The 12,144-nt window shown below is 40.3% G+C and overlaps 1 protein-coding gene across 4 annotated transcripts in view; it reads left to right on the top strand.

Moving 5' to 3' along the window:
* wwc1 (WW and C2 domain containing 1) overlaps window positions 1–12,144 on the top strand; it is a 62,481-nt gene that overhangs the window by 30,346 nt on the left and 19,991 nt on the right. For all 4 annotated transcript variants that reach the window (XM_046039398.1, XM_046039396.1, XM_046039397.1 and 1 more), the window contains exons 8-12: window positions 2,005–2,151; window positions 3,591–3,661; window positions 5,111–5,356; window positions 10,251–10,340; window positions 11,288–11,973. In XM_046039398.1, the coding sequence (XP_045895354.1) occupies window positions 2,005–2,151; window positions 3,591–3,661; window positions 5,111–5,356; window positions 10,251–10,340; window positions 11,288–11,973 (1,240 nt within the window). The remainder of the gene's footprint in view (window positions 1–2,004; window positions 2,152–3,590; window positions 3,662–5,110; window positions 5,357–10,250; window positions 10,341–11,287; window positions 11,974–12,144) is intronic.

Here is a 12,144-nt window from a genome sequence, read left to right as displayed (position 1 = left end):
CATCGCAGTGCAGCGTTAACTCATCTATACCTCCATCATGCAAAGTGCATTAAAGTTATCTGCAGAGAGGAGACGGACAGGATATGTGTTTGCTGCAACACGCTACGGTTGCAACAACCGTTAAAGAACAACTATATACCAAACATGACCGTGATCATTCCTCTGGGTGCAATTTTAGATTTCAGTCCTATAAAACATTTTTATGTTTCTTAACAGTGCAGATGTTTTTTGATGCTCCAGACACACACAGGACTGGACGGCATATTGAACAGTAGAACATTTTTGACAGTGTCTATAAATGTTCTATTACAGTTTTTAGCATTTTAGTCTCCATTTCTAAATGAAAATGCCTCAGTGTTGACAATATTCCAACTTACATCCCCATATTTACATATAGATTTAAAATTTCAGGTCTTATCAGGCAAGTCTGGCTGCAGATTTGTTTGGAGCGAGAGGGAGGAGAGCGTATTCAATAATACATAATCTCCTCTGTGGACTCCTCTCTGCCTCCCTCGCTCCCCCTTTCTCCCCCTTACCATCTGCAGCTGACAGCTCAGTCTGTGAGATTGTCTGTTCACATATGTGTTTGTGTGTCTTTGCATCTATTTGTATCTGCATTGAGTGTGAATGTGTTGTTGTATATCTGCAAGTCATTTGCACTTCTTAATACTTGATTGCTTAAATTTAGAGAGATGGACAACTAGAGAAAAGAAAAAAGAGTTGCAGTGTATTCTTACAGATAGACCTCACTAACTAACTGCAACAATTAATTCTGTTCTGTTCATTAGAGGATTGATAGAACTCAATTTTCAAAAAAGCCAAAATACTGAACATTCCCCAGTTCCAGCTCCTCAATTGTGACGATCTTCAACTTTTCTTTCTCTTATGTGATAAAAATCCAAATATCTTTGGGCAAAAAAAGACATTTAAGATGTCAGGTCAATGTAAAAACAATTATTTATGGTAAACAATTAATTAATTGTAAAAAGAATCAGAAGATTCACCGACATTTTGAGCCAGATGTTTTACCCGGTCGCTTAAAAACCTAATAAGCTTTCTTTTCCTTTCACAATCATTTCATCAGACATTTCCTGGACAGGATGTAATTTGGTACTAATCATAGGGATATGGAGACAGCATTCAATTAGTACACTACCAATTCATTAAATCCAATTTATTGCTATTATTTAGACTGTCTTTACCTCAGCAGGTCTGCTGAACATGCAAAAATCAGAAATGTGTCTACAGGCCAACATACAATTCAGTGGTGATTTCTGAGTAATGAAATCTTTTAAATGTAAAATGAAACACCTACCTCGGGCTGACACTCTTGGTTGCCATTCTGTACCTTTATCCTGAAACATTGCTAACTCAGAGATCAGATATTACATATCATCAAATAACTGAAACACTACTATTATCATACAGGTGCAATGATATTTTCTTCCCCATCTGAAAAGCAACAATATGTGCATTCAACAGCATGCTTCAAATATACGAGAGATTCATCACAACTGGCCACAACAGATTTGGTAGCTCAATAAAGCTAAAAGTTATCAGTATTCCCCACTGATGTTGTATCTTCATATGATAAACAATCAGCAAGCTATAACGCTGCAGCAAGGCCAACATTAAATGTTATGTTATAAACCTGTTGTCTTGAAGTCAATTCTCTCCATCTGTTGAATGACAGACTAAGGTTGACTCGTGTTGTCCCCCATGCTTTCTTTCATTGTCTCCCCTCTTCACTGATCAAAAACTAAATTCTCTAAAGGAAAATCCCCTCCTGCTCCCTATTAACTGGCTCACGTACTACTCGCTGTGAAACTTTGCCTGGGATAATGTAAACAGTATTTTATTGTTACTGTGTCCTTTCTTGATCACGTCCTGTTTTTGTACTCTGAGAAGTTGCCTGCTGCAGTGTCCCAGTTTCCCCCTGCAGATCATTCATGTTTTGATCCGCGTAATCTCCAGCAGCCCTGTTTGCCTCTTCTGTTCATCCAGAAACTGGCGGTGTTGAAGGACGCTTTCCAGCTGGACTCGGGCTCCCAGCAGGAGCTGTGGGGCAGCAGTCCCTCGCTCGCCAACTCGGAGCTGTCCATCCCTCGGCTCTACTCCGACGCCGGCTCCCAGACTGACATCCCGGTTGAGGTGAGTCCCAGGCAGGATCACTGTTTTTTTATTTTGGCTGCACAGAACCGTAGTCTGCGTCTTGACTGGACTGCAGGAGGCAGCGCTAAACTTGGCATAGTCACACAGGTAAAAAGTAGCGACAGCATTAAAAAGACTACGACATGTTTAGCTTTAATCCTCGGAAAGTTTCCACCCAGTTGATGTTTGAAAAGCCAGGCTGGGTTTTAAACCTGATTGGCTGGGATAATAAAACTGTAGAGTCAGTCTAGTTGATGTATTGTTTAGACAAATATTGCCTGATTAATATTAATAATTTTGTTGATTTTACTCATTTAATATAAAAAGTTTTGAACGGCTGTTATCACATAACTAGGACCGAATGATTTTGAAAAAATTAAGTAACTGCGATTATTTTGGCTGATATTGCGATATTGGAGGCAATGATTATTTTTACATAATTATTCAAATTTCCTCTGAAAACATATTTAAATGATTATGGTGTGATTTTTGCAAGGATTTGTACCAAACAAAGATGGTTTCTCAAGTCTGTACATTATGATGTGTAGGCCAGGATGTCTCTGCAGCGTGACAATATTTTAAAGTAACAATTGTATTTTGCCTTTAACAACTATTGCACCTCCTGCAGTGTGAAAATTACACTAGGCCATAGTGAGATTTCTATTACAGTATATTTCAATCAAGCGGGAAGCTTCTGGTAAGAGAACTGTCAAACGCAGAAGTCCCTTAAACCTGCATTCTATCGAACGGCCAGCACCGACTCTTCTGGTTGCAAAAAGAAGTCTGGTTCCATTAGAAATAATGGTAAAATGTTGCTACTTCTCAGCTGATTTATTACCTCAGTAAACACTTTCCTAATGAGTTTATGGTCTAGTTTCAAGTCTTCTTCAACACAGCATGGTGTTCCTTTAGTAAATTATGGTCCCATTTAGAGGAAAATAGCCCATAAAGCAGAGTATGCTTCAGGGCAGAATTATCTGTGATTGACAAGTCGTTACAATGGCGACCTGTCAGTCAGGCTAGAGCAGACTCGTATCCCACGGCACTGTGTAAATTTAACCAGCGGCGTTGAAAAAGCTTATTAGGAGTTGGCTGTTCACTTTCTCTGGTGAGTACATTTAGTTTTAAGTGTTGTTCGCTAGACAAAAAGCTTTCATACACATTCATGCATCAGTATTAACAATCTGAAAATATCCTTTAAAATATTACATCAGCTAGGGGATATTTTCTACAGAACAAGTACTTTAGTACTTAAGTACATTGAGTTGATAATACTGTGCTTTTCCTCATGATTTTTTGAATGTAAACTTTAACTTGAGTGTTTTGACATTGTTGTATTGGTACTTTTATTTCAGTAAAGGATCTGACCAGTGGTGATGAATTAGTGTGTCAACGTCTACCATGTCATTGTGTTAATGTTGTATTGTGTTTGTATTCAGTTCATGACCAGCACAAACAAACTGGCAGAGAAGGTTCGTCTGAGTCTGAAGTACGAGGAGGCCAAGAGAAGGTGGGCGTCGTGTGTGTGTGTGTGTGTGTGTGTGTGTGTGTGTGTGTGTGTGCGCTTCACTGTTGTTTTGTCCTGTGTAGATTAGATTTAGCATTTGAAGATCTAAAAAAAATTCAATTTGATTTTTTGTTAGCGAACGCTCTGAGTAATCTGCCACTAAAGTACTGAGAGAAATAGAAAAATTAATAGACTAATTTTACTGTGGAAATCTGCACGATGCTCAACACAGTACCCATAATGCCTCCTGAGCGTTAAACATCTGAGCGGACTATGCTCAAGATTAACACATTAAGGCGAGACACGGCATGCCAATTTTAAGATTTTGGGCTACTTTGCTTCCTTAACGTCTTCTTTCACACTAGTCCAAAATATACATTTATTAGTTTATTTTATTACAGTTTGTCTCTGTGCGTCTGCAGATTTCTCCTAAAAGTTAGCTTTGTAACGTTATGTGTCCTCCCGCTGTCGCTGTCTGCATTATATCACCAGTACCGTTGGAAAGCTCTCTCCCTCCTGCACAACACTGTCGGATCCAAATATAATCCTTTCCTTTGTACCAGCAACCAATCCTAAAAGTACAGTGGCGGATTTAAGCTAAGTGTGAAATTATTGACGCTGTCAATATTGATTGTCATTGAAAATGTGTAGAATTTTACAATATTTGTTTTTACAGGCCGTTTTCTGAGACTAAAATCTCCACTTCAGCAGCACTTGCATGCACCAAACTTTCCAGTCGTATTGCTGATTTTATTCTGAAGGTTTTTACTGAGGGGTTTGTTCATATTTCATTCATAGCATGAATTATGGGACATTTTATTCCCCAAAAACAGGTAAAAATTAGTTTTTTTTTAAATGCCTGTTGACAGTAGTTTTTAATTTGTGAAATAATAAAAAGAGATATCCAAAATCCCCTCTCTAAAAACATTTGAGTATAATGTGTCAACAAAATAAAACAGTAATTTTGAACCTGACTTAATCCATTATTCAGATCAGGTCAGTTCTTGAAATAGATTTCATTAGATGCTGCCTCATTTCCCTATTTAAACATAACATTTCAGAAAATCTGTAATACAAAAAATATTGTCTTCATGTAAGTTATTAACTAGGAAAGTTTCATGGTGGTTCTATCTATTAGTTAATTTTTTTTTACTCACCTGCAGTGTCTCACCTTTAAGGACTTAGAGGAGGATATGTGTGTTAATTATTCATCCATTTGTCAAGGTGGAATTCTTGACCTCTGTAGGAAATGTGCACAAAAGTCATGTGACCGCAGTCTGAATCCAAATTTGTCTGCTATAATTCAGTCTCTTAAATCTGTTTCTCCTTCTTTGCTTTCTCCTTCACTTCATTCTCCACTTCTGCGCAACATTCCTGTCCTGCTTGTCCTCCTCCGCCTCCTCCTCTTCCTCTTCTTCTTCTTCTTCTTCTTCTTTCCCCTTGCCCTCACAGAATCGCCACCATTGAGGTTCAGATCGCCAAGCTAGACAGCGAGGCGTGGCCGGGGCTGCTGGACCCGGAGCGAGACCGCCTCATCCTCATTAACGAGAAGGAGGAGCTGCTGAAGGAGCTGCAGTACGTGAGTCCCCGTCAACGCTTGGAGCCCAACGACGCTGAGAAGCTGGATGCTGAGAAGAAACGCCTGGAGAGAGACCTGCAGGCCGCCAGAGACAACCAGAGCAAGGCTCTGACTGAGAGGTGGGGCTGAATATAAGTCTCTGCACTAATCAGTCTGTCCACCATTAGGATCTCACAGCATAGATGTACAGTCAGAGCTCTTTAAATCAATCTCAGAGCAAAGCACATAATTCCTGACACCTCATGACTTGAGTCTGAAACTTTTTTTTTTATCACTTATGAATTGGGATTTGGATTTTAATTCAAATTGCTAAGTAACCAAAGGCTAAAATAACTCCAAGTCTAAGATGTCTAATGCCTTTTTTTGGCTGAGGAGTCAGAAACACTACTGTTTTTAGTGGCAGCCTAATTCATGTTCACAACCTGTAGCTACAGCCTGGAAATGAGATGAGCGGTAGAATATATGAATCTGACACCTTACATGAACAGCTGTAGACTTCATCAGCTACTTACTCCAAATACTGAAGGTCCTGATTCAGGACTATGAAACTAAGCAGACTAAAATATTGATCTGATATGAATCAATGTTTAACTGGGAGAGTCAACACTCCAGCTCTCCCTGTCAAACTGCAAAAACACCCGCAGCTGTACAGTGGTGTTACAGAGCGTCTTCTCACTCACAAACAATCTTTGGCTACAGAGAACTGACAAACTGACAAACAAACCTGATCTGAAAGTAAGAAGCCTGCTCACTAAATGTTTTTTCCGTTGCTCTTTGCTAATAGGAAAGAGTGAGAAGACAATACGTTTGAAAAGAGATTCATTAGCACGGGAGTAGGGCTGCAGCTAACAATTGTTTTCATAATCGATTAATCTGTTGATTATTTTCTTGATTAATTGATTAGTTGTTAGGTCCAGAAAATTGTGAAAAATGATGATCAGTGATTCCAAAACTGAGATTATGTCCTCAAATGTCTTCTTTTGCCCACCACACATATATATTTAGTTTATATACTCTACAGTTAATATATTTAAACCCCCCAGAAAATATTCACATTTGAGATTTAAATAATTTAAATCAGAGAATTTGGACTTTTGTTTCTTTAAAAAAAGGACTCGATTATCAAAATAGTTGGCGATTAACTTAATTTTTATTTTTAGTTGACAACTAATTGTCTAAATCTACTAATTGTTGCAGCTCTACATAAGAGCTTAACAAATCCAGCAATTTTACAGACTTGGAACCGAATCCAAAATGGGAACCAGCCATTGGAACCCAGCCCTACTTATAATGTTCAGAGGTCCAGATTGTCTTCCTATTTTTGTCAAGAACCGGGACCAGGTTGCATCAGCTAGATGCTAGCAGAAATCTCAAGTTCTTTCTACTAGCTAGTTTCAAATTAATTTACAAAATGAAGTCGGACCACTGAATTACATCGTTGCGCAAGTTTGTCTGAAATTAGTATCCACTTAGCAATTTGGAATTTAAGGTATATTTTGGAATTGTTTGACATGTAATTTAATGGTATGTCTGTGATGACATTGATTAATTAAGGTTCTCAAAATCAGTTTGACGAGTGGAACCTGCACTCCATAAATCTAGTGTACAGATATTATGGTGAGGCTCAGGTCAGATATCTGAGATACTGTATTCCATATGACTTTTTCTTCTCTGTACTGTGGATCCTATCGTTTTGTTTTTATAAAAAGCTACTTAAGAACTAGTTTGTTTGGCACAAAGTGTTTTAATTCAGCGAGGTGTAAATCTCCAACTAGTTAACTGGGCCATTAAGAACGACTGGTGCAACTTGCCACTGGTGACCTTGACTAGTCCTTGTATTGACAAAAGACAACAATTTGTTAATACAGTAGTTAATATAATGATATTAAGGCTGACATTAGCTGGACCAGGACCACTCTGTTTTTATAGTCTTACTACAAGTCTAAAGGTGGACTGAAGACGAGCGTCATGGAGAAGGTTAGAGCAGCTGATGACAGCGGTGTGATGTGTGTAACTGTGGTCATTATTGTGTCATCTGCTGATGAAATGTTTGACCTTTACTTCTGTTTGACTCCTTTGGCCTTTAGAGACGTCAAACCTCCCTGATAATTATTAAGAGTTAGAGATGAACATGACAGTTCCTCCTCTCCCTCTACTTTATCCCCCCTCTCTATTTCCAGTGTTTTATACCTCCATGTTCTCTCTGCTCTGTTCTTCTAAAACTTTATTTCTCTCTCCATTCTTAAATAGCTGCAGGCAGCAAACCAGAACCACCAAGATCCTGCGTCTCTCTCTCCCTCTTCCCCTCTAACAGAACTCTTGTTGTTCGGTGTTCAGGTCAGACTCTACCTGAGCTCAGTCTCTCTTTGTGTCTCATCTCCTGTTCCTGTAACCTGAGTGGCTGCAGACTCTGGTCACAAAAAGAACCTCTTGTAGTCCACCTACAAATAACACAAAGTTGTCAAGACACACACTGACACAAGAAATATGCACACACCCGTGTTTAGTGTCTGCAGGCTCTGAAGATGTCAAATCCACAGAATCGGGGTCCTTGACTACTGCAAAGTAATTTGTTCTGGAGGTTTTACAGGCTCTATACGCCTACGCAGGTATTATCAGGTATTCTGACTCAGGTTGAAGTTGTGCAAACCCTTGCTGGGCATTGTGTGAGGATATAATTCAATTCAATTTTATTTATATAAGAATAATAAGACATAATAAGAATGTCAAATGTGTAAGATGTTGTTGTTTTCTGAACAACATCAAAATTAGAGGGAGGCACACAAAGAGTCAGTGTGAACGCACCCCGAAAAGAGCTCTAATCAGGAAAAATAAGTGGAAAAAATTATTGTTGGTGCTTTTGTAAAATCACACCCATATTTTATCATTATCATTGGAAAAAATACCTCCGGACACCTTTTCTGACAACCCCAAATTTGACCTGAAACCGGTGTACATGAGTTAATTTTGCGAAGAAAGAGATGCAATCTGAAACACACCTGAAGGTAGTCGACCAAAGAACGAAGAGACCAGATAAGTGCAGCAACACTGCATTTATTCTGTACTTTGCATTTCACCCTCTGCGTCTACCAACGCATTATTCTTTTGTGGTGATGACGCATCACAAGATCAGAGCTGGTATTACATATATATTCACGCAGTACTATGGGACCCTGGCCAATTAGAGTGAATATCATTTTGGACCTGGCTCAACTCGGGAACTTGGGAAGATCTCTAGTCACAACTAGCGCTGGGTATCATTTCAAATGTTTTGTCACAGGTGCTAATATTGAGTTTTGATACCTATACTGCAACATTACTTTTTCTTTCTATTTTACTTTGCCTAATATAAATATTCTTGTACAAAACAATTTTTTGTTATTAAACAAAGCAGAACCAACAAAGAACTTTTCCTTAATAAAATACAGTCTAATGCCAGATCAGATCGGAGAATAAATAAGAAAATAAAAAATAAGGCATTTGATCCCAGCTTTTTGGTACCTGACAGTTTGATACCCAGCCCTAATTCACTTTTTCATGCACCTTTATTTCTCATGACCATGACAAACGCGCAGATATGTGTACAGTATAGAAGAACTAAAAATTAGACAGGAAACACTCACACTGTCTGGTTAACATGAACAACACTGCAGCACCAGCACATGGTGCTCCGGGCCATCGAGCCCGATGGCCCAGGGTCAGTAAACAATGACTGTCGGGCAAGTTAATTGGCCATTCGCTGGCACTTTCGGGCCTGTAAGGCCTGTTTAGACAGGAAGCCTATGATGCGTCTAGTAATTAATTTTTAATAAAAGACAGGGGGAGCAACATGCGGGCGAAACCAAGTGAAACTGTCGCAATCGTGCTCATCCCACTCACACGCCCGCCCACTGCCATTGAGTTGAATTGTGTTGAACTGTTTTTCTACGCTTGTAAATTTCCTGAATTTATTTTTTACTGTTTCCTTGAAGTCAGGATAGGGTGTACCCACAATGACCTTCGCTGAATTCGAATAACTTTACACAGCTGGAGTGCCACTCTTGGACGCTGGTCCACAGCTAAACTAAACACCAGACCTACTCACAGATAGTTAGTTAGTGTACTTAACTGGACTAATGTCACGTGTAAACTTACCAACATTTTAAAGGTAGTAGCTATAGTATTTAATCATGAACTCATAATAATTTCTAGAAGATAAGTTTAAATGTTTTCTGCAGCCTATAAAGAAAATACAGTTGCACCTGCAGGGATTCGGTAGTGCACAGAAGCCGTAGCCATGGTTACTACCCTGGCGTTTACTCGCGGAGCGTTCATCTGTTCTCATGGCGAGCAAAGTGCGACCCCATGGATATTATTATATATAATATTGTAATATTTTTAAGATACTGAAGTTTTGATTTCCAGGAGACAACAACAAGAAATATATATTTCACTTTATATGTAATGAATCTAGAATATATAAAAGTTTAACTTTTTTAATTAAATTACAGAAGAAAATCAACTTTATCTTGATATTCAATTTTTTTGAGTCGCACCTGTAATACATGTCTTTTTTTGCGATCTACTGGCCCAGAGGACACTTAACGTTGGACACTGCCAGCAGCTGTCTGTAACCCGATCAAAGGCTTCCCGTCTTTGGCCTGTTTCCATTCAAACCTTGGATCATAGTAACAGCTGTTAACGGACTGGTTTCTAATGAACAAAGCTCATACAAACAAATGACACCGCTGTCACCTGAACACAAAGCAGCTGCTCATAATACCTGAACGCATCGCTGTTGTCATGTCTTGTTAGCTTTTATTTCCAGGAGCTCACACCTCCAGCGCTGGCAGAGATTATGTTCAGTGTTTTTTGTTTTGTCATTTGGTTACTCGTCTTTTATTTAAGTGTTTAAAAGATTTTTTTAGATGCTTTACACCTGAAGGATTGTAGCTAACTGGAAAATGAAACTATACAATTTTTAAATGTTTACCAAATAAAATAAAAAAATAAAATATATATGTATAATTTCAGGCTGCGACTTCACTGCAAGAGGAACAAGCTGGTCAGAGAGCTGGAGGAGATGGTTCGACTGGCCACATCACTACATACTCAACTCAAAAGGTTCGCTCATTTCATTTCTATTATTATCTTAAATATCTTCACAACTTTATTATTATTTTTGTTCTGTCATTTCTTGTAACAATAAAATTGCACTCAACAATTTGCTGAGATCTGGCAACATGGTGACAGAACAGAAGTCTCTTACAAAGTTGTTGATGATTCACTGAAGAGGAATCACTTTATTGCATTCAAAGCAGAGGTGATTGTATTTAACCTTTAATGACAAACATTTGCTAAAGAACGAAAGCCATTTTGTTCTCCTTGTCTCTTTGATTTCAGTCATGATCTCCTTAAAAATCTAATTTTCCAGCCCATCCCTGAGCACGTCTCTGAACATTGTCAGAAATCACATATTTAGGAGATGACGCAAGGCCACTGTAAGAGTAGTACATGTTTCAGAATCGTTTATTTAAAAGTCCTGTTTTTTCACTTGAGGTTGAAAGTGAAATGAACAGTGTCAGTCCTCCTCCCCGGGCTAGTTTCACTCCGTCTCTGCTCTCATATCATCCTCGTTCATCCTCTCTATTCGATGATAGACATCAAAAGTCTCAGCGGCAGACAGGAACTCCTCTCTGTCTGCGCTAACGAGCCCTCCTGCTTTAATCAAAGACCTGTTCATACAGAGTCAGGAGTATGTGGGGAGGTAGCTACAGGAGGGCTGAGGTGATGAGGAGTGGGGAGGAAAGAAAATTAGGGAGAAAGAAAGTCAGTCTAGTTTCTTCCTGATAGCACATCCTTTAGGCCATGAGGGATTACTATTACTGCGTAAAAAGGCAAGACAGGTTTCCTTATTTAGCACATTTTATACATAAAGGCTTTTCATTTTGATTCATCTTCTGGGGACTATGAATGTTTGCACAACCCATCCAGTAGTTTTTAAAAAGGAGACATCTTTCATTAAATTGCTGACGTGTCATCTTCTGTTTTTGTTTCCCTCTCTCCTGCAGCCTGTCGGCCAGCACTCTGTCCTGTTCGTCCGGCAGCAGTCGAGGCTCTCTAACGTCCAGTCGCGGTTCCCTGGCCACCACCTCCAGCCTGGGCTCCACCTCCTCCCTCAGCTTCACCGACCTGTACCTGGAGCAGCCCGAGCTGGCAGACCCGGACTTCCAGAACAAGCTGGACAGCCTCCTGCAGGAGGGCGGCCAGGGAGGCTACCGGCCCTCCAGCTCCATCACCACCATACATGAACACGAAGTGGTGACGGGCTGCGGCGTGAGGGACGCTGGGAGGTCTGAGGGCAAAGCAGGCGGGGTGGGAGGAGATGTGGGGTGTTCTGCTGGAAGAGGTGCAGGAGGAGGCAGTGGTGTCGGAGTGGAGTCCGTGTCGTCCGGTGTCCAGGTGCACAAACTGTCAGAAACCCCTCGCTCCATGAGCTCTTTATCTCCGCGGTCGTCTCTTTCTTCGCTGTCTCCGCCGTGCTCGCCGCTGGTCACGGACACTAATTTCCTGTCTGGAGAGACATTTGCAGGACAGACGGGGCCTGGCGGGTTGAGCCTGGATCTGGAGCTCCACAGCAGGCTAGCAGAACTGGAGCTCCACTTGGACTCTCAGGAGCAGCGGCAGGAGGAACACGGGGGTCCTGGAGGCCTGGAGGAGAAGCACAACCACAACAACGCACTTGGCGAGGTCAAAGGTAAACAGGAAGCTTATGTTCCTTCTATTCTGTGCCTTATTCTGCGAAGGGAAAGTGGGGGAGAGTTTCTCGATCAGGAATTTACTGCTAAAGGCCGCAAGGACGCCCCAGCAGGTGTTTGCTCCAATTCAGCCACAAGTGCATTAGTGAAGTCCAACGCTGATGCTGGGG

Source organism: Micropterus dolomieu, linkage group LG23, assembly GCF_021292245.1.
Source record: "Micropterus dolomieu isolate WLL.071019.BEF.003 ecotype Adirondacks linkage group LG23, ASM2129224v1, whole genome shotgun sequence".
NCBI classification, from domain to species: Eukaryota; Metazoa; Chordata; class Actinopteri; order Centrarchiformes; family Centrarchidae; genus Micropterus; species Micropterus dolomieu.
Note: the sequence above shows the minus strand (reverse complement) of the source record. Positions and strands in the feature narration are given on the sequence as shown.